The 27741-nt window shown below is 40.5% G+C and overlaps 2 protein-coding genes across 2 annotated transcripts; one reads left to right on the forward strand and one right to left on the reverse strand.

Moving 5' to 3' along the window:
• The first annotated feature begins 8081 nt into the window (after window positions 1-8081).
• slc6a18 (solute carrier family 6 member 18) lies at window positions 8082-16251 on the forward strand. Its single transcript, XM_032580903.1, has 12 exons — window positions 8082-8437; window positions 8933-9073; window positions 10116-10253; window positions 10700-10881; window positions 12201-12311; window positions 12411-12523; window positions 12714-12842; window positions 12937-13093; window positions 13240-13444; window positions 13524-13683; window positions 14899-15061; window positions 15723-16251. The coding sequence occupies exons 1-12, from the start codon at window positions 8296-8298 to the stop codon at window positions 15939-15941; spliced, it is 1860 nt and encodes a 619-aa protein (XP_032436794.1). The 5' UTR covers window positions 8082-8295; the 3' UTR covers window positions 15942-16251.
• Window positions 16056-26592, reverse strand: tert (telomerase reverse transcriptase). Its single transcript, XM_032580891.1, has 16 exons — window positions 26195-26592; window positions 24289-25570; window positions 23795-23984; window positions 23555-23708; window positions 23321-23488; window positions 23047-23208; window positions 22010-22111; window positions 21834-21919; window positions 21640-21756; window positions 21484-21555; window positions 21198-21386; window positions 20320-20446; window positions 19539-19600; window positions 19092-19216; window positions 18871-19008; window positions 16056-16964 (listed from the first exon to the last, which is right to left on the reverse strand). Exons 1-16 carry the CDS (start codon window positions 26408-26410, stop codon window positions 16861-16863), a joined length of 3294 nt encoding a protein of 1097 aa, XP_032436782.1. The 5' UTR covers window positions 26411-26592; the 3' UTR covers window positions 16056-16860.
• Between the last annotated feature and the right edge of the window lie 1149 nt (window positions 26593-27741).

Here is a 27741-nt window from a genome sequence, read left to right on the forward strand (position 1 = left end):
ACCCCACCATACCTTTTCTATGTTCAGTGTTTGATTCTAGCCACCATATGATGGCGTGTGAACCTGTTAATCTGTGAACTGAAAACTGTAAAAGATCATAAAGTCGTGTCAGCCCCAGTCAAAGCCCTCACTTTGACTTTGCCTTCAGGGGAGCTACCATGAGGCTGGTAATTCCCAACCCCGGGGCTGGATCAGCGGATCCAGAGCCACCAGGAGCTGGAGAGGATGGAGACGGAGGAGGTGAGCGACAGGCCCAGGTGGGACAACAAAGCTCAGTACATCCTCACCTGCGTGTGCTTCTGCATTGGAATTGGCAACGTGTGGCGATTCCCTTATCTGTGCCAAACTCATGGAGGAGGTAAGCTTGGGTGGCCATCACTGAGTCGAGTGTTTGTGAAATTTTGCAAAATGAGCCATAAAGCTCAAGCTGCATTGTTGCTAAGATGACTTAACGAGAGCTTTGCAAGAGAGGATTCTTTTTTCCAGTGTATCAATATAATTACTGTAGGGATTATTAGAATAATCAAAACCATCCAACTCTTACTATTGCCTTGTCTTCAGGCTAATTAAAAGAAACCAAAAATATGATTTATTGACAATTTTTCATGAACACATTAGACTCGTATATTAAAAAAATACGAGATGTCTGACTTTTTCCCTTACTGGCATGTGGGCAGTCAAATCAAACTTCATAATGACGAAGAAATCATAGAATAGTTGTTCTTTTACATGCAGACATCGACTGAATCGTTCCCACATTATCTTGCATTTGAAACAATTATAATTAATTATTATCAAAAGTTGCATAAAAGTTCAGTCCTGACTTTTCATGTTTGAATTAGGCTGTTTTAGGGTTTTACTTTATTTTTTACATATAAATGATCAGATTTGGGAAGAGAAGAGCTGTAGTTCCAGGGTAGAACTGACCCCGACCCTTCGCAGGTCCACAGTGTCATTCACCCACACTAAAATAGCTACACACTTGGCAGGTATTATTGTCATTCTCTGAGCATAATCTAAACAAAGTTGATCAATCTTAGCTTCCAATTAATGTGTGTACAATTATAACGCTGAGAAAAATCATGAAGTTAAAAAACAAAGAAGGAACTCTTTATTTCTGACGTGCCTACTTGCTTAGTCCTTTTCTTAGCATTTTATTACCATTTATGGGCAGGTTAAAGCAACAGTGCCAGCATAATGACACAATTACAGCAGTTAAACCTCAGAAATTCAATGGCGGCTACATTTATTGGTATCCCTGGTAAAGATATGCAAAGCCTCTAAAAATAAATTCATCACTAACTTCAGTACATTTATTGGTTTTGGGGACATTCCATGTACGTCATGATCTCAAGTTTATAAATGTGATAGAGATTTATTTCTCGTAACCATTTACTCTCTCCCATGCTTCACCTGAAGGCGAACAGTCAATTGGTGGCTGTGTGGTTGTATCTGCACACAGCTTTCACACAAGACGCAGACCACCGGTGGACACCACTACCACTTCAGTATACGTCACACCCTAATCATATGGGCAAATGAAACAGAGAGGGCACCGTGCTTTCGCAATTGACATTGCAATTTGCAACCAGAAGGTTTCAGCCGATTGACTATCTTTGTAGGTATTTTGTGAAGAATCGTATAAATGTACTTAATTCCACACCATGTCTGATAAACGTTCCTCAAAAGTATTCATGTCTCCTGCAGATACAAAAACTCAACAGCTGCAGCAAACTAGTTGAAGCAAAATATCAACATGCTGTCCATTACCACATAGAATATACCCATGAACTTCTGACTAATCGCACAACACATCGCACAGAGTTCTGCTCGAACAGAGCCTGGTGTCAAGAAGGCTGTTGGGAAGGGAAGGAGGAAGCCTCCTTGTGAACAAGATGACACAATTTCCGTCACAAGTCTAAGTCAATGAGAGCCGATTTCCTTTGGATGAAGAACAGGAGAGCTTTAAGAGTGAGTGGGGAAGCAGTCTTCATTTTTCCAACCTCTGAAATATTCCAGGTGCCTTTCTGATTCCCTACCTAATCCTGCTGGTGCTGGAAGGAATGCCTCTCTTACTGATGGAGTTCGCCATTGGTCAACGTCTGAGGAAAGGCAGCGTTGGTGTGTGGAAGACCACCAGCCCCTATCTGACTGGAGCTGGTGAGTAAGGGAATGAAAACACAACTGGCTTCTTCTTCAGTGAGAAATCGGATGAGTATCACCACGCCCTGAGCGGGATACGGTACCTCTTCACCCCGGATGTGTGTGTTAAAAGTCTATGTCAAATAAGCAACACACACTTTGTACTACAAATCCATATGAGTCTTCAATGTATGTCTTTGTGTTCCAGGTAAATGAGTTGATCAATCCAACAACCTGGTTGGATGCAGGTGCCCAGGTGTTTTACGCCTTTAGCATAGCGTGGGGCGGCCTCATCTCCTTCTCAAGCTACAAGCTACTGTTCAGTAAGAAGCTTTCAGTGTGTTCTGGACTCACTTCATTGTCAAAAATGATTTTGAAGACAAACGGTTAAGTATTCTGTCGCTTTCTTCCCTCCCAGCAACAACTGCAGGCAAGATGGTGTAATGCTGACCGCAATAACGGGTCTCACTTCAGTCTACGCTGCCTCGGTCACGTACCCCATCACTGGCTTTAGGGCCACTGAGAAATACGACACTCGTGTCTCAGAGTAAGTGCAAGAAAGACTAATGTTTGCCTTTATGTGGTTTGTTCAAATTTAGAACAAAACTTGTCTCAGGGATCAAATAAATCATTTACCCATACTTTAGATTAGTCCTACTAGCTTGGGTTTATGTGATCACCACATATACATATATATACATATTGCTAAGAAAACCAGCTTGGTCAATTGGAGTCTTGAGATTGATTGGCTAAGTAATTATGTGATGTGTTCCTGCTCCAACTACCAATTCCTTTAATTCAGGTGTGTTGAAACAGGCAATCAACTAACTGACTTGTTAATGCCACTGGTTAAAAACCAGACCCTTATTCAACTGAGGACCTGTGGCAAGACTTATTGTAAACTGATATTCACAGATGTGACGATCATCGACCTCAATGACATTTCTTAGAAAGTACTGGAAAAAATACCTTAGATATGAAAAGCTGTTAAGACATGCACCCCAAATGACAGAGATGTAACATCTATAGACCAAAACACTGAAGTCAACAACAACTCACTAAAAATCAGTGACATGTGGTGAAGTTCATGACTGGTGAGGGACAAGCTCCTCAAGAGTCAGATGTACAAATCCAAAATTCAATATTGAAGTTTATAGTTTAAAGTTGGCCATAACTAATTAAATCGGTTGAGTATGCCTTAATCAATTCAATAATATAATAGAGAGAAAAATGAAATATTTTATATAAAGTCACTTTTTATTTGAATGTTTATTTGGCTGATCCCTCTCTCTTCTAATTAAAATAGAAAAAAAATCGTATATGATCTTACCTTGATTTTGATATGAAGTCCGTGTACCTATCCCTCTCCATGAAAATGTCACTCTGTAATAAAAATAAGAAGCAAAACGTCATTCTCTCCTATTTTCCTTTCAATTCTAAAAAAATCTTGCAGCCAGAGAGCGTGGCCTTGAACGGTTCTGTGACGACTCTTATTTGTTTCTTTTCCTCGACTGTTTTCAGTCTTCAATGCGTAGAAGAAGAACAACCTCTGTGTGTCTATCAGTGAGGCACTATGCAGAAATGCTAAATATCTCACTCACATTCATTAAATATATCTGGAGCGTCAACATAGAACTTGTGCAACTAAACAAGCAATTGCCTCAGCTCTCCCCCTTGACCAAGATATAGGAGACAAAAGTGAAGGATAAAATTAAAAAAACTGAAGAACTTAACAAAACTTCAAAGTGTTCAGGGGTTTGATTCTTCTCATTCCTTCACGTACATGACGCTTCTCCGACTGCTCCACTCACAACCTCACACCAGGTTTCTGGTTGTTATGTGACACAATGTCATTAAAACAGTGGGCATTGTGATGTGAAGGTTTTCACATTTTGAGAAACCATCAACTTCCACACAGTGAACAAAATATACAAAAAAATGTTTTGTGACAGAGAGGGGGGGGTTATAATTTAGGAGGAGAAGGGCATTTTAAAAATCAATGTACAACTAAAATGTGGAGTAGATTTATGGAATGGATTGAATGATGAGTTCACAAAAAGTACAAATGTAAAAAAAAAAAACTGTTTCAAATTTTGCTTATTGGGAAATATGCTGAGTAAGATGAGTGTTTCAAAGTCCATATATGCCACTGATGATATAAAAAATGTTTTTAATAATTGTACATTTAAAGATAAGAATGTGAGATTTAAGTGTCATGTAAGGTGGAAATTATTTATCTGGTGTTTGGAGATTTAACTGTTTATAAGTTGATGATTATTAAAGAGGTAGGAACTCATAAGACCTCGTATCTTCCACCTGCTCCTTCTCAAACAGATAATACAAAATTGCATGCCAGTTGGGTATGACAGTTTGTTGTAATTTTAATTTCACATTTTTATCTTCTTTCTTGCTTTTACTTTTGTCTGTTTCCAGGAAGAGTTTCCGGTTCAGGCGTCGGTACCGCACCCTCCGTGGATCTACGCCGTCATCTTTCTGCTGGCCGCCATGGCCGCGTACGCAGTATGTCGGCTGGTCTACGTTAAGTGCAAGCAGAAAGGAAAAATTTATGAGCTTAGCTTTATCTTTGGCAACACTTTGTGTATTACTGCAGAGTGTTTTGCCTATTTATTGTCATAAATGTATTTCATTGATGCATTTCTGTTTTCTCAATCAACAACACTTATAAGGTGTCATCACTTTATCCATTTTCTATAGCTTGAAAATATGTTTTCCTATTAAAACATGCATGTCTTATTGCCAGGCAGAGTAACATTTTGGAGTGAGTGAATAAAAATGAAATATACACTATATTTTGCATTCAACGCATCATTTGTTGCCAACAAAGTCAGCAAAATTACTTTTTTTTTTTTAATTTAAATAAGGGACTAGTTGAAACACAGAGGATGTAGAAGAGTAAACCGTCCAGTGGAGGGCGATCTTACAAAGACGAAACCTGAGGGTGAGCAAAAACAAAGAGGCATCTAAACACAACCATGTGGTATTTGCATGAATAAACAACCAGAATGTGTTCATTTTCAAAGACTTACAGGCTCTACGAAAAAGTACAAAGAAAAGTTTGCCAGTGTTAGAAATGTACTACTCATGCATTAAAGCTTACATCCAGCTCTAATTGCTCCTTTGTGCTGTCAGCTGTTTGGCGTCACTCTAAGGATTTCTGTCAACGGTTGCACACACAAGTAACCCGCGAAACATCGTGTTTTGTTCTTTTTGTTCTTGGCTTCTGTCTGAGCAGAACTCCCTCCTTCACGTTCCCCCTGCAAAACGAAAAGCGCTGCTCAAACCTGATCTTCGGCAGCGTGCACACACAAACAGCCTCCATAGAGGTTTACACAGATTTTGTAATAAAAATATTTCATCACATGAATATATTAATAATAAATACATGGCGCCCTACAGATGTCTTTTTCCACCTCCTTTGCCATCCTGCCCAGATGTGTGGTGTAAGGAAACAGATGTGTGGTGTAAGGAAATGCTCAGGTTCTCGACTGTTCATATTTGCAGGTTTATCTTATGATCCCTTGGAGTTTAAGTTCTGCTTGTCGCTTTCTGTTTTTGTTGTCCCAGTCACGTTGCGTGAGCGATTCCCAGTATCTGTCCTGCTCTGAAGTGTTTACATTTTAATCATTTTCCCTCTGCTCCCCGTATTCATGCTCCCCACACAGCTGTTACTCATTGAGTTCATTCAACTTCCCCCTTCCTCGCTTTGGTAATCATTGCTCTTGAATTTCTCATCCTCAAATTTTCCATCTCTCCTCACTGGAGGTTTTTTTTTTTTCCCCCTGTGTTTCTGGTTCTGCGTTCTTCCTACTGTTTGGTAAGCTCTTCCTTCCTACTTCCTCGTGACATTGCCTACTTCCTGTCTGCAGTTGGGTCCTTCAATTTAATTAAATATGGCAACGTGGGAAAGAAGTTATTTTCTTGTAGGCATTTTCTCAGTTTTAGAGATCAACACACTTCTGGAAATTTGGCTGAACAAGATGGGCCCCTTCGCTACGCCTTGTTAACGCCCCGGGGACTGAGAAAGGTTTGGATTATTTCAAAAATATTCCTACACAGTATGAACAATTTAGAAATTTTAAATAAAGTTATTTCAATTACATAAAATTTTCTGAACATTATACATGTAATTGTGTGGGGAAAAAAATTATTGTCTATCAATGTTGGATTATTCCCCCCCCCCAGTGATTAAACACATTCGAACTGAAGAATGCATCAGCAGTAGATGTTTTCTGTCTCCTCTCCATTCTGAGAAAAAGTTGTGGTTATTTTTGCGACACCATTTTAGCCACAGATTTTGCAACATTATTTGCAGAATCACACGCAGGGAGAAAATAACCAAAAGTTCAGGGGATGAAAGTGAAAAACAATTTTCTCGATGTGCTGCACACGGTTGTTGGCTGACAAAAGGTTCTGGTTGTTTGAAAGTAAAAGATAGATAGATAGAGAAAAGAAAACAAACAGCCATGGTTAAACATTTTCACACTGGTCTGCAATAAAATACGAGGCAATGAGAACAAAAAAAGGACTCACCCAGATGAGACACCATGACAACCAGGGCATGGAAAATTACAAGCCATTTGCACAATTTTGACATAGAACAGCTTGTTGTGACAGCCTGACATTTATTCCAGCCGAGCTACAGACAGTAAAAAAAATCAGACATCGAGTGCCAAATGTGGAGGTTACTGATTAATTAGCTTTTGATGTCGTTACGATTTTGACTACAAAACAGTAGAGGCTGCTGAGTCTCATAGGCGCAATTAAAAGCTAGCTAAAATAGTTCCTGGTGGAACTTTTGTGGTAATCGTTCATCTTTTTTTTTTCCCTTCTTGATTCATTGATTAGGCTTTACTAACTCCTTATTTTTGTTCTAATTTACTGATTTAAAACCCATTCTTTGTTTAAATCTAACTGCTGTGCTACTATGGGAGAGTTGCAGACAGTAGTGGTTGTGGATATGGCTCACCTCCCAGGGTAGAATAACCTGGGGAGGCGCCACAAGCACTGCTAACCACTGATTATAATGTTGGTGTTTTAGTGAAGCTCTTGATTCAAAGCTAAATCCAAAGGCCGATGAGTGGATGTTTGATCATCTGCATTCATGCAAGATCTGCCAATGTTTGCAAGGAGTAATTGAGGGCAGACCACAACTGATCACTCCGCCATTTTATGCAACACATAAAGCATTTTACAGCTTTGTGTATCCGGCATTTTATTGCACTACTAAAAACTTAGCAGTTTTATCGTCTAGGCAAGAATTATGCTTTGTTTTTTTTAAACTATTACACAGGAACTAAAAAAAAAAACACACACGAGTTAAAAGTTTAAAAAGTGACACTTTTATCTAACCTGAAAACGGATATCGAAATTCCCACTCCCCATAAAGTAACACAAGATGACAACTTTTTTGTTTCTCCTGCTTTGTTACATGTATACATAAAGTAGCAACAGCTGCTTCACTGGATTGGACATTCTGATCTGTGGTCTGTTCTGAGCAGCCGAACCACAATACGCAATTACAACTTGTCCTGCACTTGCAGCTGCTGAACAGATTAGCTGTAAGTGGGAAAAGTAAAGAAAGAAAACCTTTACAAATATATAGAAAAAATTACCTCATTTGTGTAAAGTCTTTTTTTTTTTTTCCTTTTTGTTCCCGACCGAGCACGGACATGGCTCGCGGTCGGGAAGCGCTGCGGTCACGATGCCTCTGTGCGATCGGTTCTTCCTCACGCAGATGTCGTTCACTGCAGCACGCAGCATCACCAGGTTATCCATTAATTAGCTGGGAACACTCCCATTTTGAACACGGAGGGAGGTTTAACCACTAAATCACTCGTGCTGTGTGCTCTCACTCCCTGTTTGCGACCTGATTTCACCATAAAAAAAAAAAAAGAAAATCCAATAAAAAGCTGCTGCTCTTGAGTCAGAAGCAGTAGTTCCATTGGAGGAGAGTCAGATAAAGGACAGGGAGAGGAGCTCCGGGCATCACTCTGACAAGACCGCTCCGGACTGTGAAATCTGGACCAAATCAGAACTACCTGCATGAGGGAATAAGACCTGGGTTAATACAACAACTGTGACCTTGTTGAGCCTTCTTTCTTTGGAAGGGGGGTTTATTTGCATTATCCAAGGATGGGGGAAGAAAAGAATTCTGCTACGGAGGAGAGACCCAAATGGGACAACAAGGTCCAGTACCTGCTGACATGCATTGGCTTTGCGGTTGGGCTTGGCAACGTGTGGCGGTTTCCCTACCTGTGCCAGATCTATGGAGGGGGTGAGGATGCTGCCTTTGAGTTCCTCGTATCTCATGTGTGTCTGGATTTCTGACATCAGGGGGACAGGTGTTCGGATCAATGTGCCCAACTTCTGTGTTTACTTCCTCATAGTTCCCAGGGTGGTATGTCAAAAGCTAAAGAGTTCCAGAGAACAGGTGAAGTTGTGCAAGCAGGCATTTCCAGTAAAAGGTGCTCAGCCTCTATCAACTTTACATATTGACTCTGAGATTTAGATTCGCACGGGGAGGATCTCGGGTTTTTGTGTAACTGCCTCAGAATGATTAGCCGGTCACATAGGCATTGAAGTGTTCTTGGATTCTTGGTTACAAATCTACAGTTTTCTCAGAGAATCTCTTAAAAAAAAAAAAAGTCCCTGTTTATTGGTACAAACATTCACTTCATACTTCAGTTAAAACATATCAGAATTGTTATGATTTATTGTATAACGATAAAGCCTCCTAGCCTTGAGGTCTCAGTTTTCATGGTGTTATCAGGTGCATTCCTCATCCCGTACCTGGTTGCGCTGGTGTTCGAGGGCCTCCCCCTGCTGTACCTGGAGCTGGCGATCGGACAGAGGCTCCGCATGGGCAGCATCGGCGTTTGGAACAACATCTCTCCGCTGCTGGGTGGAGTCGGTGGGTGGAAGTTCAGCTCCTAATCCTGCGGGATGCATCCTTGCTTAGCATTTGTTCGTTTCGTGGGGTTAAAATTTTAGAACGATTTAAAACAGGTTTGTCCAAAGTGTGAGCCGGGGGGCCACTCTTCTGACTTTGTGTGGCAGCAATTTGAAAATGAGTCAAATTTGCATCAGGTGGCCGATGCCGACGGAAACTTTTTAGTCTTTAAATTAAGGCAAAACTTTTTACCCAAAAATTTCCTTTTTTTTTTTTTTTGACACAGTAAGAATGACTTAAGATGCAAAGTATTTATCACTCCTTTTGCATTCAACGAATAAGTGACTTTTACTCAATGGCAGACTCAAATATGATTTTAATGAATTTATTGAGCTCGGTCAAAAACAGTCAAATACAGGATTTGACTGTATTTTATACAGCTATAATAAAAATAAAAGTTATTTTTATTATGAAAATATTACTTTCATAATTTGAAAGAGTGAACCAAATTATATTCTTATCCCGGAAAATAGACGTGATTTTTTTTATTGATTTTTAAATTTTGCCAAAAGGTTTTTTTCGTTTGTTTTTTTTCCCTCGCGGGGAAGAAGCTTATAAATGATTGAAATGATTAAGATGATTATGACTGAAACTTGAGCCCAATATAAAGTACAAAAATACCTTGACCTAATAACTTTACCTGTCTAATAGGTTATATTTCAGTTAATAATTAAAGCAAGTTAGATATAACTCTATGTCCATAGCGTGTTTTAGCTCTAGCAATGGCCTCTGGTTCTGATAAACCTTTAGGTTAACTAATATTAAATACACCACAAAATAAGCTTGAAAATGCTTATTGCTTGTTTGAGCCAACTACTAAAATCCCAGTTTTCAAGGCAAACGTTGCACATTTTGATAGCAGCTCTTTGAAAAATTACACTAAGTTTGATAAGAAGTTGTTTACTTGTGGTGTGAAAGCCCGTTTCGTGTTCGGCTACACTGTTTCCTCAGGCTTCTTTGGAAAAACCCCTTCCGACTGACTGTTTTTCTTCCTTGTGTCCAGGCATCGCCTCCATGGTGGTGTCATTCCTGGTCTCCATGTTCTACAACACCATCATAGCCTGGGTGCTCTGGTACTTCTTTCACTCTTTTCAAAACCCGCTGCCATGGAGCCAGTGTCCTTTGAATGATAACCTAACAGGTGAGGAAAAATAACAACAGCAAAAGAAACGTCCACGTTGGTGCCGTGTTGTTGCTTTCGATACCTTTTATTGAACGCAGTGTAATAATAATAAAAGAATAACGATTCACTAGGAAGTTTAAAGCACAGTGGTGCCAGTGGAAGTTGTCCGAGAGGGTGGGGGAATTTGCTTTGAGAAGATCGTATAAGCTGAAAACCACAGTTAGGGATTACCACTTAACAGCCGGGTTAACCATCAATCTTTGAGCGGGAATTATTTTTGATGGATTTATTATACTGGCAGGTGAACTGCTTTATGACACCAAGAGTTATTGATTTAAATGTGTTTTCTTTTAAACCCGTCCTGTAAGGAAATCAGAAGTAATTTTAAGTAAAAACATCACCTAAAGTTGTTCTTTCTTTTAATATCCCAGTTATTGTCTTATGGGTGTGGTGTGTTCCCATAGGCTACAGCCTCGAGTGTGAGAAGAGCACTCCGGTGAATTACTTCTGGTACCGCGAGACGCTGAACATCACCGAAGACATCGAGATCAGCGGCTCGCTGCAGTGGTGGATGGTCATCTGTCTGGCCACGGCCTGGTCCGTCATCTACATCTGCTTCATCAAAGGCATCGACTCCGTGGGGAAGGTCAGCACGCAAAATCTGTGATTTGGCATGGGCTGCTGGCTGGTACCAAGGCGCAGACCAGGTTTTAAAAAGTCAAGGTTTCACAATTTTGTGAGATTCTAGAGAACCTGTCGAAATATTTTTCCATCGTTTCATGGAAACAGTTGAATTAATCTTGTTAATGCAACTCTGGTTTAAAAATACAGTGAGGAAACTACGAGCAGTGTGCCACTTGCAGGCAAGTTACTTGAGCTGTTTCCTCAACTAAGTACCAGTTTTTATACTCCCAGTAACAGTGATAGTTTAATTTATTTTGAAAATAAATTAAAACTATCACTGAACTTAACAAGAAAAAGAAACACAAAACTTTTACAAACAATTGAGTTTTTAAAAAACACGCAGTCATCTATTAGAAAACGATTAACAGAGACTGTTAATCACTGATATCACTGATACTGTGATATCAGTGATATCACAGTGATATCACAGTGATATCACAGTAAAAAACAGAGAAGTACTACCACACTACATGCTAGGTATTTTTACCCCTTCACCAATTTGTACCTTCGTAGTTTTGGTCATTTTCCAGTGGTGGGCACACGTTCGCTAATCGGCTAATGGGCTAACTGTGGAACTAATTTTGTGCGTTAGCAGTTTTTGCTAATTTTGAGAACATTTAGTGCGGCTAGCTTCCTCTTGCTTGTTTTATACGACTAAATTCTGATTTATTCTGCTATTTTGTGAACTTTCTGTTGAATAATGCTTGAAATCTGTGTTGAAGTTTTGGTCATAAGCCGTAAAAAGTTTCTTCTAGTCGTAGACATTTACACTCGTTCTTATTTTTAAGTGGGTGAAAACTATGCTCATGAGTTTCGCTTTTAATTTATTTATTTTTTCCAGAAAACTCTGAGAAAATTGCAAATATACAACAAATGAACTAACGAACGAGATACAGAATAATTCAACACCACCATAAACAACCAGGAGTGTTAATGAAATACATGAAAACATTCACCTATATGAATTAGATTGAGAGCATCCTCACATTCTCATTGTGACGCGTTGGATTTCAACATTGCTGAATGTAGCGCTTCAACAGTAGATCCTGCCAATATCTTTTTGGCAAGATATTGATAGTGATCTGCAATATTTTTTAGATCACTGTAAAATCAGTTAATAAATGTTATGTAACCTTTTTTTTTCCTGAAACAATGAAACTATGGTAATTGACTAAAGGTCATCTGATAGCGTTCCGTGCCTGCTGCAGATGAATAAACAACTACACCTTTGATTTAAATGAAAACCAGAATCTCTCATCGAGATGTTTTGAACCTTTTCAGGCTGTGTATGTGACGGCCACATTCCCTTACCTGGTTCTGACCATATTCCTGGTCCGTGCCCTCACTCTGCCTGGAGCTACTGATGGGCTGCAGTACCTCTTCACTCCTGACGTGAGCTTGCCCGTGACATAACATGTTTTGTACCCTAGACAAAAACAAAACAAAACCAAAAAAACAGGTGTAATTGATATGTTGTTCTCCTTACTGCAGTGGGAAATACTTAAGAGCCCCCAGGTTTGGTTAGACGCTGCAACCCAGATCTTCTTCTCTCTTTCTGTGGCTTTCGGAGGTCTAATAGCATTCTCCAGCTATAATCCAGAGAGGTGAGGCATCAAACAACTGATCAAGTTGAGAGGCAGGTCAGTTGCCTCTCAACTTGATCTGCCTCAAGTTGAGAGGCAACTTGAGGCAGATCAAGTTAGTGGGGGGGGGGCACCCCCAGTATTGGGGGTCCCCCCCCCACCAATAGTGGGGGGGGACTCCTCCGTTTTATTTTTTTTTCTTGACTTTTAGGAATGACTGTGAGAGAGATGCTCTTGTTGTGGGAATAACAAACAGTGCCACATCCCTCTATGCATCCATTCCCATTTTTTCCATCCTGGGGTTCAAAGCTAGGACTGGCTTCAACACCTGTCTAGAAGAGTACGTTTGCATGGCTATCTGTGGTTGCTTCTACGGAGAATGAAGTGTGGTCCAGCGAAATTTGTAGAAATAGCGTCTCTAATCTCGTCTACAGGAACATCCTGACTCTGACTAACCACTTTGACATCGCAGAACGAAACATGACACTGGAAAACTACGACCAGTGGTTTGATTACTTAAATCTGACACATCCAGGAGAAATATCTTCTTTACCCTTAAGGGTCTGTGATCTACAGGAGTTTCTTGATCAGGTACTCATGTTTTCTGCACTCCTCTTGTTCAATCATGCCACACACTATGATCCTTTGTGTTGCTCCTTGTCCTGTAAAAGACTAAACATTCTTTTTGTACATGATGAAGCATTTTCTCCTGCCTGACTTTAATCTCCCTCTCCAAGAGTGCTTCTGGAACAGGCCTGGCCTTCATTGTATTCACAGAGGCAGTCTTAGAGATGCCTGGGTCCCAGGTCTGGGCCATATTGTTCTTCGTTATGCTCTTCAGTCTGGGACTGTCCTCCATGTTTGGCAACATAGAGGGAATCCTCACGCCTCTCAAGGAGCTCAAACTGGTCCCAAAGTGGCTCTCCCATGAAGTTTTGACAGGTGATTCAGCTTGTATCCGGTCTTATTCATGGAGGAACTGAACTCCCTCTCTGAATTAACATTTCCCTCACTTCTTTAGCGATCGTCTGTTTGGTCTCGTTTTTGGTTGGCCTCATCTTCACCCTGGGCTCCGGTAACTATTGGGTGGAGGTCTTCAACAGCTATGTGGGATCCGTACCGCTACTCATCATCGCATTTTGTGAGATTATCGGGGTCGCTTACGTCCACGGAATGAAAACGTAAGTATTCCTCCATGTTCCCCATGGCCCCTCTTACAATCTTGCACAACTATACAATTAAAAAAAAATTGAGTTTGGTTAATTATTTCTGTATTGCAACAATGCTTCTTTGTGATAAATGTAATACCAATGGAAAGCCTGTTTATCGGCTTTTAAACGACATCACATTGGCAAGGAAAATTCATTTCTATATCGACAAAGTATTAGAGCCAGGTTAAGACAAAAACATTTTAAACTACAAGAAAAGAGTCACAATATTACAGGAATAAAGTCAGAATATTGTGAGAACAAAGTCATAGTGTTACAAGAATTACAAGAGTAAAGTAGAATGACGATAAAGTCAAACTAATACCATAATAGCATAAATAGAATAAAGTGATAACGAGATTAAAATAAGACAATGAAGTTGGAGTAATACGAGAATAAAGTCAAAGAAAAGACCTAATCTTGTAATACATCAACATCAGTGGTCACGAGAAGATCTGATAATCTTAATAACTATCAAAGGTTTTTTTTCTCATTGAAACAACTTTTTTCTATAAAAGGTTTAAATAAAAAGATTATTCCATATCCATTGGATAGGATGATTAAAGGTCAAATAAAAAGATAAAATGAAAATTTTACAGTTTATGATTTTGACAAGCAATGGCATGTCCTTACACTATCACCAAAGTCTGGCATCTCCTCCTTATAGTCACCAACTTGGTCATTGTGGGATGGCATCCTATTCTTGGATTAAAATTTCCCACAAGTCATCCAATGTAGTTCTAGTGATTCCGCTGGCGTGAAAAGCAGCACCCAGGTGAAAAATGCGTTCAATGGAGTTGAGGTATAGAATATGAGCCGACCTTATGCTCCACTCTGAATTCTGAAGGTGGTCTCTGGGAATCCCGGCTTTGCTTGGAGAAGGCGCTGACATCTCGGAGGTTCGAGTTTGGTCCCTAAAAAGGGAAGATATGGGATATTTTCATGTCTCGCTGCATTGACATTGCCTCCACAAAAAGATTTTTTGACATTGACAGACAGGATATGGCAAGTTTTCATTACATCATCCTTAGGAAGTGACATTGAAGGGGCAATAAACAGACTTTGCTTAAAGAATTATTACAGAGAATAATTCTTTAAGGAAGAAAAATCAACCAAACATAAAGTTGCTTACCTTTTTGTGCAAATGACATAATCCTATCTTCCATACAACTCCGTTTCCTCTGACAGATTTAGTGAAGACATTTACTTCATGACCGGGAGGAAGCTCAACATGTACTGGAAGGCATGCTGGATGGTGATTAGTCCATTGCTGCTCCTGGTGGTTTTTGTTGCTTACGTGGCTCTCCAGGCTAATGCATATCCAACATATCCTGCATGGAACCCAGATTATGTAAGCAAGTCAACTTTTGCATGACATCATACTTACAGTTGGAAGTTTTTAATTATTGACTTTAAAATGGCATATATATACACACACACAAAATTAAAACCTCAACAGACTCAACTTAACAAATTGTTAATAGTAGAAAAAAAAAATCCTTGATCAACCAAATAGAAACATTTTCTTTCAGCTAAAACGAAGTGAAATCTATTTATCACTTGCCTCAAAAAAGTGACATCACCAAGGTAGCTGGCTTTAAGCTTTAAAGGTACAGTGTGCGTCAGGTTTATGCTATGCTAGTTCTGCGCTCATTCTTTTGAAAATAAAATAACTTGCCGATTTCTGAACAGCCCAAATTTTCAAGAGCGATATATTCTTTTTTTAGTTTTAACTAATGTACAGACACAAAAGGTAATATTGTACGTATCAGGCCGTTTAACCTAACCGTAATGAGCAACACATGTCCTACTGTAAGAAGAAATTTAGCTTAGCGTAAAAAAAAATTGTAATTTGCAATGTCACATTTATATTTCAGCCCAACCCATTTAAAGGCTATTAGTTATGATCAAAAAGATAGAAATATGGTTCATTCAGATCAAAAGTTCTTTCACTGCATTTATTTTCAAAGTATACTCCATTTTTCTGAGCTTCTGTATTTCTTTTTCCTTAGGAAAAATTTCCTCAAACTGAGCCGAAGGAATACCCAAAGTGGGTGTTCGGCATAATCGTCCTCCTCATCGTTGTCCCCGTCCTTTCTATCCCTGTGGTGGCCGTCTACAACCTGATCTGCTGTGGAATTAAGAGGTCTTCTGCCAATGTTTCCCCCAACCCCTACAACAACGAAGCCTTTGAGATCGAAACACAGGAACGGAGGAAACAAAGCATTTAAAGGATGAACAGCATTTCCGTCCGAAGTCGCCCATTATACTCCCATTAATTTGATTATGAAGATACATTTGAACTGGACATGTGAAATAATAAGAGACATATTTCTACACTTCGATCAATTTTCACACTTGAAAAGACTTTTATTTAACAGTGAATTCCTTCATATACTTTGCATGTTTGTTGAACATGTTCTGAAACAGAGACTCGATTCTTTTATTTGAAAAAGAGATTTCAAAGATTCTGTAATTCCAAATGTCAGAAATTAAAAAAAAAAAAAAAAATTGGATTTGGATGAGTTTATGAAATTGGCATAAAAAAAAATAAGTAGAACATCCTGTTGTTAGCATGCTGTATTTGAATATTTTCTTCGGTGACATCATGCTTTCTATGTGGAAAACTACCACCACGATTAAACCAAAGTCCACAGACAAACAGTTCAGGGATAAAACCTTGGTAGCTGGGCGATGTTTAAATATTCATCTTTACAAGATTTCCTGTTATTTAATAGGGCATGTTTATGACGCAGGTTTATCTCCTAAATGTTTTACACCATATGACTAAAGACTGTTTTCCTCCATGCGTTGGGAATAAAAACGTCAATTCTTTGGCATGGTGACAGGACAGTAAAACACCAGAGGTCCTCTCTGTCAACACCAGAAGAAACCCTTGCGTTTTCGTTTTGACCTTTATATCCAATGACATTTGGGGAAACCATAACCCTCCCTCTGTCCCAGCTCGACGCTCAGGAAAAGAGCTGCAGCCGTCAACGGGGAAGGGATGGCAGTGTCGCGTTAGCCCGTCAGTTTCCGAAAACGCACCAAAAAAAAGGAAGAAGAAAAAACGCAAAAGCGCACGCAGGGTCAGTAGGTTTCTGCTGGGACTGCGCACAGGGTGAAAAAGTTCCCGCAGAGGGCTGCCGATTACATTCGGATGGCCAAGAAGTCCACGGGGGTCCTGGGGTTTGAGGCCTGACGAACCCTGGCCAGCCTCAAATCCCCCAGCCGTCGCTCCAGTCTGCGCTTCCCTGTCAGGAAGAGGAGAGCGGCGGATGAGGCGGCTTTTTCAATTCTATAACAATACAATTAAACAATCCACCCAGTAAAATCAGACAAAAGCTGGCAATAAAAAGCAACTCAGGTTTTCATCGAAAGTCGTATTTTGATATTTTACCTTGGAATAACACCCGTAACGTAGTTCACACTTCAAACAATGGGCTTTCTTTTAACGGCAATAGCTGCTTTCATGCAATTTATGGATAGCTTTCTTTGGCAACAACATGAGAAGCAAAGTTCTAATTCAACATATTTATCACAGAGTGGGGCAAAGCCGTAGTGGTGCCTTTGTTTGGAGGTGAACAGTGTGTGTTAGCATGCGAGAAGTTGTTGTAAAAACTCACATTTGGCTGACATAGGTCCACTCACTTATAACTTTATTATGCCATCTTTAACTTCACTATATAAACAAGAATATTAACTCAGGGTTCAAACTCAAATCCTCAGAATTAACAAATAAAACAGCGATTTATTATTGATGGGCAGATAATCCAGCAAAGACGAGCAGAGAAGATCCTGCTGCGCTCTAGTTTTCCTCTTAGACCATCAGACACATGAAGAGAAAAAGTGACTATTTATTTACTTATCCAACTGAAGACTTTGTTAGCCAACCAGTTAGAAAACAGTCAGGATTTTATGAGAAGGAAGAGCGTGGTAGCAATTACAAACAAGTATTAAAATACGCTAATTTGGAAATGACGTCATGTGATGATATGACGAACTAGTGGAAGCTAAAGCTCAAACTTACTTCAAAACATTTAGGTATTAATCTACAAATTCATTCATTCAAACCCGGTTAAACTGAATGTAGAGCTAGTCGTCATTAAGGACGAACTGTCACAACGCTGATGGCAACATTTCATCTGCCTGATACTAAATGTGTAATGTTTGATTCCAACTCTCAGGGAAACAGATGGATGTTTTTATGACCTCTTGCGAATGTTGACATGTTTTGATAAATATGAAATTTTATTGCCTGTTGACACTTGAAAGGAAAACACTGCAATGTTCAGGATGTGAGAAATGAGAAAAAGCTTTTCTCAATTGTGAAGTTTGATTAAAGTTGATCAGATTCATCTTCATCAGCTGATAATCACTAAACAGTCCCACTCTATTAAAATATTTTATTAGGTATAATTTTGAGGGAAAGTGCTCTATGAAAATGTAAAATATCTTGTCTGATTGGGGGTTTGGGTTTGTTTTTACTTTTACTAGGACACTCATGACTAAAATTATCAGACTCAACTGTTGCCACAGATTTCCAAATAAGTTGATTTGGCTGTATTAAATTTAGGGCTGCCACCATTAATTAATTAATTGCTTCATAAGTTATTTTGGCGATTAATCGGACTTTTAAAAAAAGTCAGATTTCATTTCATTATTCATTAAAACACTTTGGTTTATTTCGTGCAATATAAAAATTAGAAATAAATAATTAAATTCCTTTTTTAAAATAAGAAATCAAACATTTTATATCCTAAAATGTGAAATTATAGTATTTCTTTAGTATATGCTTGATCATTTGTAGCAAAGGATTCATTTGCAACTAAAAATAGACTTTTAACGACATGTGAAATTCTCGGCCCTTTCTGCTCGACTTCAACACAGAGACGTTACACTGCTTACTCAGATGATGCTCTAAAAATAAAAGCAGTAAAATTTTTATCAAAATAACATGTTGGGTTTGTTTCGGGTTCGGGCCTATAGTCGGGTCAGGTTGGATTTTTTTTAGGCCTGAACTAAACTCTACCTCACGCCATTGCTAACAACGAAGCCTTTGAGATCGAAACACAGGAACGGAGGAAGCACAGCATTTAAAGGATGAACAGCAATAACTACAATCATTTTCTTGGAAAATGATTCTCTGTGGATACAAACGTTTGTGTAGATGCGTCAGCAGGTCCCTGTAGAGCTGACGGTGTTGAGAGAGCACCAGCAGGAAGCTGAGACAGAAAAGCAGCTCCACCGCCTCGTATTGCACGATGCCTGTCTGGGCTTTACTGCCTAAAATTAGCCCTGAAGAAAAGAAAAAAAACACGAAACTATGCAGGGAAGATCTAAATACGGTGCTTTTCTTAACTCTTTTGTGGAAGTGTTACCCTTGTTGCTGGACCTGAGGAGCTTATTGGCATACTGAGCCATGTCCCAGATCATCTGCAGGAAGTAAAGCGGATTCTTCGCAACTGTTTGACCAAAGGGCAAACTCTGTGCACACACATGAAACCTGGAAAAAAATAAAGATAAAACTAACATTACCTTTAGATAAGTGTGTTCTGGGAATGACAGGCTGAACAATTAAGTTCCAGGTCAGAGCAGATATTGAGTAACAGCAGTTTAGTTTGGTATCGGTATTATCTTAATGAGGTTATTAGGTTGAGGTTGGTGAGTTTACATGGGGAAGGCATGCGAGTCATGCATGTCCTCCCTGACATGTTTAACATGCAGAAATCCTGACGATGCTGGCAGGAGACGGCCGAAGATATCTTGTGGGGCTTTAAACAAAAACACAAGGAATGCAGAAAGAGTCGCAACTCAGTTGTTTTTACCTGCATGCATGCAGCACCACCAGCTTGTAGATGTTCCTGTAGACCGCTTCAAGGGAGTTAGTCTAAAACGACGTGATTGTTTCGAAGCATGAAAGCAAAGAGAGAGAAATATTTTGTCATCTGTGAGTATTTCTGTTGTATGTTATACATTTCCTGTACCGTGCAGTACTGTAAGTCTAGTTCTCAACAATGTGCCGAGAGTCAAACCTGTTGGTTTAAATTCATGACAGTTGCTGGCCAACCTGCAGCATTTATGTTGGCCTGGTTACAGCAAAACCAGTCCAACGCTCAGTAAAAACTCAAACCTCGCCATAGTTCGATATGGTGAGTGTGGATGAGCTTCGACTTATTGTCGGACCGCAGTCTGAAGGGGAGAACGGCGGCTTTCGCCTTAGATGTGAAACTGTGGGATGAATCTGGTCATTAGAGTTTGGCCATTCATTTCACTGGTGTTTAGTGGACTTAGATAAGGTCGACCTATGAGGCATTTTGGGAGATCGGTCAATACTTGCATTCCGGCAATGGCAGAGGTAGAGAAGAAACCAATCTGACAAGCCGATATTAAGTATCAGCCAATCGCAGATCTCCCAAAATCAAGGAAATTAATACCGATTTCTACACATCTATCCAGCCTAGTGTGATTGTTAAAGCTGCAACCAGCTGTGACAAAAAAAGATCCAAGCCTTTCACTGGCTGTACATTTTTCTAGCATCTATCAGAGTAGAAACCCAAGTTGAGTTTTAACATTTCTAAAATTTTACGAGGTCCTTTCAACTCCAACCTTCAAGTCCAAGAAGAGAGGATGACATTTGAGCCTAAGGATGGCCATCAGCTTCCTCTTCATTTGGTGTCCAGCTGAATGGAAAGACCCCAGAGAGAGGGAGTATCGTAGAGACAGGCCAGCATAGCTGTAAGAGATAAAAAAGAATTATATATATATAATGTATATTGTAAAAGATACATTTTTTACAATGTACATTTTTGTATATTGTAAATATACGATGGCTGTAATAGAAGAAGTTATACGTCTAGCTATCTGGCTACTTTTCTTACAACCATCATGGGTAAATGCAAATTTGGCTATCTGTTAATATACCCTTGCTAGATAGCTGACTAAATTGCATAGATAAAAAAAGCTATGCAGCTAGCATTTTTATTTCCCACTAGCTGCTAGCATTTTCATTTCCCTCTAGCTGATGGATGTTTTTTGTTACATCCATTATGGGTAAGTGGAATTTTATTGCCAGTTGACTAAACAATGTTCAAGCCATACAACTTATTTATTTGTGATTTTTTTGGGGGGGGGACATTTCCGTCGTGACGCAGGTTTTGAATTTCATTAACAACAGTCTTAAAGCAACCTTAAAAAGTCTTAAATCCGAGTTGTTGAAACCTGCAAAAACCCTGCTACAAAGCTCAGTGCCACATAACAAGTGCTGCATTTCATTGTCATCTAAAAAAAGAAAAAAACCTTGGCAAAGCACTGAATGCCAGGAAAAACATCCTCCATACTAGCATGGGAGTCATTTACGACTTGGCGCAAAGTGCATGGAGGAAGAGGTCACACAGTTTACAAGAAACCATAAAGGAAAGGCAAAAAGTGCAATAACTTGAACCAAACAGACTGCAGGTAATGGCTCAGCTGACGACAGGTTTCACCTCGAATAGTCTTTATAGACGTCCAGGGAGTGGGTGTCCAGCAGCAGCCCACACCACGGGAAGAGACAGTGAGGAGGCAACATGCGAATGTCCGTACAGGAGCCCACACTTCCCGGTAGCTGGAAGTTGACCGCCACCTTTTGTGGATTGACCATTAGACCATACTGTGGTACTCCAGCCAGCAAGGTCCTGCACCCAGTGTTCGAGTTCAGACTCATTTAAGTACATACGAGTGTTTATCTAAAAACAGATCATGAAAATGAGGTTTCTCATGTTTGAGCCATACTTCAGAAAGGTTTGTGCTTGATGTTGGTCTGGAGTAATAAGGAGGAAGTCGTCCACCAATCTCATCAAACACCTGAGAACCAAAGAGACAAGTGAGATCCAAAAACACTGCCCCCTTCTGGAGAAGATGGACCACAACAGGAAGTTTCTGCCCTACCCTTTGCTTTTAGTGATGTCTTTGAATAGAACGTTCTCCATGTGGCCGTAACACAAACAACAGAGCAGACAGGACACGACCGATCCCTGAGGAATCCCTCGGCACTGGTGGTACGTCCTGCAACGTGCGGGGTCGTGCTTTGGAACAAGTGTATTAAACAAACCAGGATGTTTAGTAAGATAAGCATGACTTACTTCTTTCCATACTGAACTACGCTGCCTGTTAGCATTTGGGTGAAGAACTGTGAAGCTTCTATGCCTCGGAGATCAGAGCAGAAATGCTGCAAAAACAGAGAAAAATTGAGGTTAATGTGGGAAAATTTATTTAAATCCCAACATAAAAGGGCTTCAAATTGTAATCCAAGTCTCACTTGTTCTACTAGGATGGCATGGTGGAGTTTTGCACTCTTCTGCAACGACATTAAAAATCCCTTCATGTTGGTGGATCCCATGTTGCCCTCCAGAAAGTCTGCCTATGGCAACAAAAATGACAGCAGAGAAAAACAGACATTTTCTTTCCCCAAAGAAGAAAAGTGAAATGTGAGACACACTTTTGTGGTGGGCTCTGCTTTCCCCGAACGCTGCTAAAGAAATACAGATACAGTGCTTCAAAAGTCACTCAGTTAGAAATTAGAGACCAACTGTGTGTGATTTAATCTAAAGTTGTGGCAAGAAGAAAAAAAAAGTATATATAAAAAGTTCTGCTTGCACTTTGCCACAAACGTAGGGAACAGAGAATGCTAGTCTATATGTAAAAAGCTGTACCCAGTGTGAAACATGGTGGCAAGCAGCATCAGGGCTGCTTTTCTTCAGCAGCTACAATAGCATAGCTTACATCAACACATTCACATGTATTAGATTGACTTAGCCAAAGTTTATCAAGTTAGGAATCTGAGACCAGACGAGAGAGTAGCCCAAAAAAAAAGAAAAGGGCATTTTTTTTTTGTAAAATAAAATTTAAAAACAATGTGTCTATCACCTAAAACCCCTATTAGGTATGTTAAAGTTAGAGGCTGTGACAAAATGCGATAGAGCTCTAGGGATGCAAATAGCATAAATATTGTACCAACAATGAATTTTTTTCTCCAGCATGGTCAACATGTTTTATAAAAATAGATAAAAACAGCTGCTACGATCGATGAAACAAACATAATTGGTAAGATTTTTTTACTGCAAGGATTAATAGTCGATTAAAACCAGCAAAATGAGACAAGAGTATGTTCATTTCATACTTATGATATTATATTGAGCATTGGGTGTAAACCAACTACATAAAGTAACTGTGCATATATGGTATATATCCTTCTATACCATAAAATGATCCTTCTAGCTGCTAGAAGGATCATTTAAGATTCTAGCACTACACTAGTCACATAGCATAGTTATCTATGAAGTCAAATAACAGCACCTGTCTAACAAAGGCCTTTTTCAGGCCCTCGTGGGAATCTGCCCAGATCTTGGCATAGCGGCGGATGGTGAAGAGCTCATCCTGGACGGGGCGCAAGGCCTGGCCAATCACCTCTATGAGTTTGTCATGCGGCAGGCTCTCGTAGGCTCCACTCACATCCACCTGTTGGACAAATAAGACACCGATACAAATCTTCCTTGGTTGTCATTTTACAAAAACAGGTATTTCGCAATGGCTTGAGAGAAAAACCAAACTATCAGATGTTGTGACTCACTTTGACAAAGTAGAGCGGTTGCGGTCGGTCTTTCTGGGCTGGTGCCAGAGAGCTCAGCACCTTGTGAATATCCGTCATCCCCCACACCGTGGCGCCGAGGAGGGACGGAGTGGAGCGCACGCAGGCCCTCAGCATGTCCAGCAAGTCCCGCACCCGTGCCTGGAACAACTGCACGAGGAATTAAGTTACAGCTGTAACTTCCATAAGATAAGGTATCTAAAAGTCCCGGCGTACCCTCGTTTTGGGATCCGTTCCTATAACTCGTGTGATGGGCCTCATGCCGTCTGACTTGGGAATGAAACGAAGTCGGGAGATGACGGTGCCTTTGGGGAGAGACGCCGCCTGAGCAGGAGACAACTCCTCCATCTGACCTTTGGAGAGGTGACCTCTGAGAACAAATTTTTATTTTTAAATGAAGCTGTCTGTTCTGCATCCCAAACTCGGGTGTAATCAGAGAACCACCTCAGTACATACTTGAAAGCCAAGTCCTGAAGTTTGGTCCAGACTTCCTGTCGGTAGAACCTGATGGCGTTCTTCTGCCCCACGCTCTCCGTGGCATAGAAACAAGCGCGGACGAGACCCACGACAAAGCCGTCCAGCAGCCAGGTCAGGAAGTGACCCAGGATCTGCGTCCGGTACGCAAGCTCGCTGGGTGGGATTCGGCCTGAAGGTAAGACGAGCCAGTTCAGAACGTCAAAAACACGAAGCGCAACTAAAACCGCACCAATCAGAGTTCTATGGCAAAGTTCACTTCAACCAAACCAAGACCTCGGCTTTTAGGCAAACCGGAGTTTGGTGTTTAGGTTCTCATCAGAGTTCAATTGCGCATTCAGACCTCCCCAAATGAACCGGACCTTCTAAGGACTAAACGGTGTGTGTAACAGAACCTTTGCTTGCATGAACTGCAGACATCTCTCAACCTTTCAATACCAAAAAAAATAGCATATCTGAGAGCATATCTGACTTACCGGTTTTACTGATCTTCAACCAGTCGCAGTCATTCACCTTCATGTTCCACATCAGCTCAGCCAGCGACAACCTCTCAAACTTGCCGCTGTGGAGAAAAACCCTGGCTTTGGCGAAGAAATGAACCCGGTTGTGGTCCGAGCCCCACATCTCTCGAGGAATCACAGTAGAGAGGCATTCTCTGACGAACAGGAAGACCCGATGGGGCGCACAGTGTTTAGGTAATAGGGAGTTTAGCTCTCCGGGTCCAGTGTTACACTCTTCGACCAAAGGGCAGATTCTCTGAAGGATCTTGCTGTAAGGGCATTTCTTGTGTTGCCGTAACAGCCGACTAAAGAGGGGAACCATGTTGAAGAACCTCTGGGGAAGCTTTTTCGGTTTCCTCTCTAAACCGTTCAAATACATCAAGCCCTCGAAGAAGACGACTCGTATCAGGTCTTTCCCTTGTAACCTTCTGGATCCATCGGTGCTCTTTTTCTTCCTGTTGAGAAGGAAACTGTGCAGGCCTCTGCCGCCGTACAGGAATCCCAGTGTGCGGATAAAACATTGTGAGGGCGGCAAAGGAGGAAAAGCTCCTGAACGCCAACTGGGACCGCCCTCGGTTGATGGCAACTCAATTGTCTGTTTGAAACCAGTCGTCCCATTTTCCACATTCCTCCTAGACGTTGCTGGTTCCGCAAACCTAGCCTGTCTTTCCTCAACCGTTTGCTCCTGATTGCTTTCCGTGTTTGCTAACCGTCTCCTCTTTCCTGAGGAAGTCCCCGTCTCCTCCTCCAGCTGATCGAGTCCCCTCTTTCTTCTTCTCTTGTTCCCTTTTTCCTTTCTTCTTCTCCTAATCTGGCATTGAGCCAGATTCTCAACCTTCTGTCTTCTCCTAAAGCGCCGTGACCTTTGATCTCTTCCATACTGAGGCAAACTGCGCCCCCTAAGTCGAGGCTGAAGATGAAACCCACTCGAGGGTGGGCCCGTGGACACCCTGTCATACACCGGGACGCCGCACACCTGGAAAACGCACGAAGGTGGCACCGCCACGAATACGGAGCAGCTCTCCAGCAGGTAGCGTGTGATGTCTGTGCCCAGGCGCAAGGTGACTTTCTTCCACAGGTCACTGCCATGGACATAGGCGGCACTTTGGGTCACGTCTCCTTGGAATTTGAAGTGGTCTGCGTCCCGATCCTCCTGCGGCAGGGCCAGCAGGTTGTAGCCATGCGCCAGGACGTTTCTTCTTCTTTTCCTTTTCATGGTGTTGAGAACAAAAGCCAGGAGTTCTGGTAGAGTGCAAATCTAGCAACAACATAAAATAACTCATTATTAGGAAAACCAAACCTCTCAATATGATTGAGGTTGTTTTTGCATCAAACACATGACATATTTATATTCCACTTTGAAAAGGAATATAAATACTTTCTCAAAGTACGGCTTATTTTCACAAGTTACATAACATCCTGTTACTGTGCAACTTTGCAACTGTGTATATAACTGTGTTATTGGCTGGTATATTAAAGAGGCTCAAAATCACACTTTTAGGATTAGGAGTTAGAGTTTTTTATTATAAAACATATAATAAATAAGCTATATTATAAAATACATTTTATTATAAAATGTATAAATTTAGTTAATAAAAATCTGAAAAGTGTGAATTTGAGCCTCCTTATTATAGCAGTCAATAAAATTCAGGACAACTAAATGAATTTAGAAGTACCCAATGTTTTTTGAGTTATGCACTACTTTGTGCCATTACATAAAAAGCATTAAAACATGCACTTGTTACATGGAGAAAAAGGTCAAACTGTATGAATATTTTTGGGAGACACTGTATCATCTTCCACCAGTAGTCAATATTTAGAACGTGTCGATAATGAAGAGGGGTGTTGTGCCCTCTTCATAAAGCTGCTGAGTTCATCTCACCTCGCTGCAGCTGGGACTCTGCTGTAGCTCCTTATCAAAGCACACAAACACACCTCTGACAAACGTTTTGAAGCGGTTCGGGTCCGACTGCTCAACCAGAACCGGCTTCTTTCCTTCCTTGAACTCGATGCTGTCAGCGAACTCCTCCAGCGTCTGTATGTGCCGATACAGAGACCGGAGAATGTTCAACACGGCGGACATATCAGCCGCAGACATAATGACTTAAAGCCCCCCAACTCACGGTAGACACGGAGCCCGTTATGTTGGCTAAGCAAACAAACTACTTCCTGCCTTGAGGTATTGAGTTCACCCGCCCGCCTTGCCGTTAGCCAATGAGGATTGGGTTTCCAGATTCGTCCAATCAGAAAGCCTCATACTTCAACGGTGAATCCGGCATTCACCAATCGCCAACAAGAAAATGTTTGTTGTCATAGATCCCCGTTATGATGAATAGTTGCACGTGAAAGTAAATTAAAATAAATTAATTTAAATTAATTTAATTAAAATAAATTAATTTAAATTAAGTAAATTAATTTACTTAAATTAAGTGATTAATTACTTAAATTAATTACTTAAATTAAGTAAATTAATTTAAGTAATTAATTACTTGAATTAATTACTTAAAGCACTTTTAACTGCTTTAAAGCAGTTTAAAGTGCTTTACATGATTAAAAATAAATTTAAGTACTTAATGTTATTAAGATTAAAATATTTCTATTGTCACAATTTTTTAAACAGACATCACTGAAAGACAGAAAATTACTATTTACTGAAAAAGCTGCATGGGTAGAAAGGTGGTAGCAAGCACATCTCGCAACTCTGCATGGACAAGTAGGTAGACATGACGTAAGGATTCTGTGCATTTGTGAATTATAAAATTGTTTAAGCTCCATATAAATGCTGCTAAAACTAGGGTAGTCTTCTGATGAGGGAGAAACAATAACATTCACTGCAAAAAACTATAGTTTAGGACAACAAGCTAAAATCCAGAGCACACATCTAGTGGCGCCTTAAAGTTCCTGTTCTCTGTGTGGTGTGACCTAAACCAGTGGTCCCCAAACCCCGGGCCGCGGACCGGTACCGGTCCGTGGACCAATTGGTACCGGGCCGCGCAAGAAATTATTAAATATTTCCATTTTATGTATTATTTGAGTCTGGAGGATCTTTTATTTTGAAAGTCCTTTAATCGGGTTATGTCTTGCGCCAACATTGAGCCACAAGCAGCAAAATGAGTCAGAAACAGATCAGATTCTATGGAAAGTTTCTTTATGAAGGGAAAAGGCCCAGAGAAGAGACAGGAGAATGGATTTATCCCGGTAGGTGATTCCCACAGTCCAAGCTCTGCATGATATGGTGACCGGATGTTAATGAGACAATGAGACCAGGCACCCTGTGCATAAGCAACACTTCTGGTGTCATTGTCTCCCTTCACTCCCAGATGGACCGTCTGGTTGCAGAGAAACAAGCTCAGGGCTCCCATTAGTCGTTATTGTGAGTTAAAATTTTCACGAAAGTAAAATGTTCGTTTTTGTGGCGCATCTGTATCT

This window comes from Xiphophorus hellerii, chromosome 13, assembly GCF_003331165.1.
Source record: "Xiphophorus hellerii strain 12219 chromosome 13, Xiphophorus_hellerii-4.1, whole genome shotgun sequence".
In the NCBI taxonomy this organism is placed as follows: Eukaryota; Metazoa; Chordata; class Actinopteri; order Cyprinodontiformes; family Poeciliidae; genus Xiphophorus; species Xiphophorus hellerii.

Coding starts and splice junctions, on each gene's coding strand:
- tert (XM_032580891.1), bottom strand. CDS start 26,410: ATGTCTGCGGCTGATATGTCCGCCGTGTTGAACATTCTCCGGTCTCTG. Junction 25,571..26,194: donor AGAGTCCCAGCTGCAGCGAG/GTGAGATGAACT, acceptor TGTTGTTGCTAG/ATTTGCACTCTACCAGAACT. Junction 19,601..20,319: donor CTCTCTTCTTGGACTTGAAG/GTTGGAGTTGAA, acceptor ACGTCGTTTTAG/ACTAACTCCCTTGAAGCGGT.
- slc6a18 (XM_032580903.1), top strand. CDS start 8,296: ATGGGGGAAGAAAAGAATTCTGCTACGGAGGAGAGACCCAAATGGGAC. Junction 12,312..12,410: donor AGTACCTCTTCACTCCTGAC/GTGAGCTTGCCC, acceptor TCCTTACTGCAG/TGGGAAATACTTAAGAGCCC. Junction 12,843..12,936: donor TTCAACACCTGTCTAGAAGA/GTACGTTTGCAT, acceptor TCTCGTCTACAG/GAACATCCTGACTCTGACTA.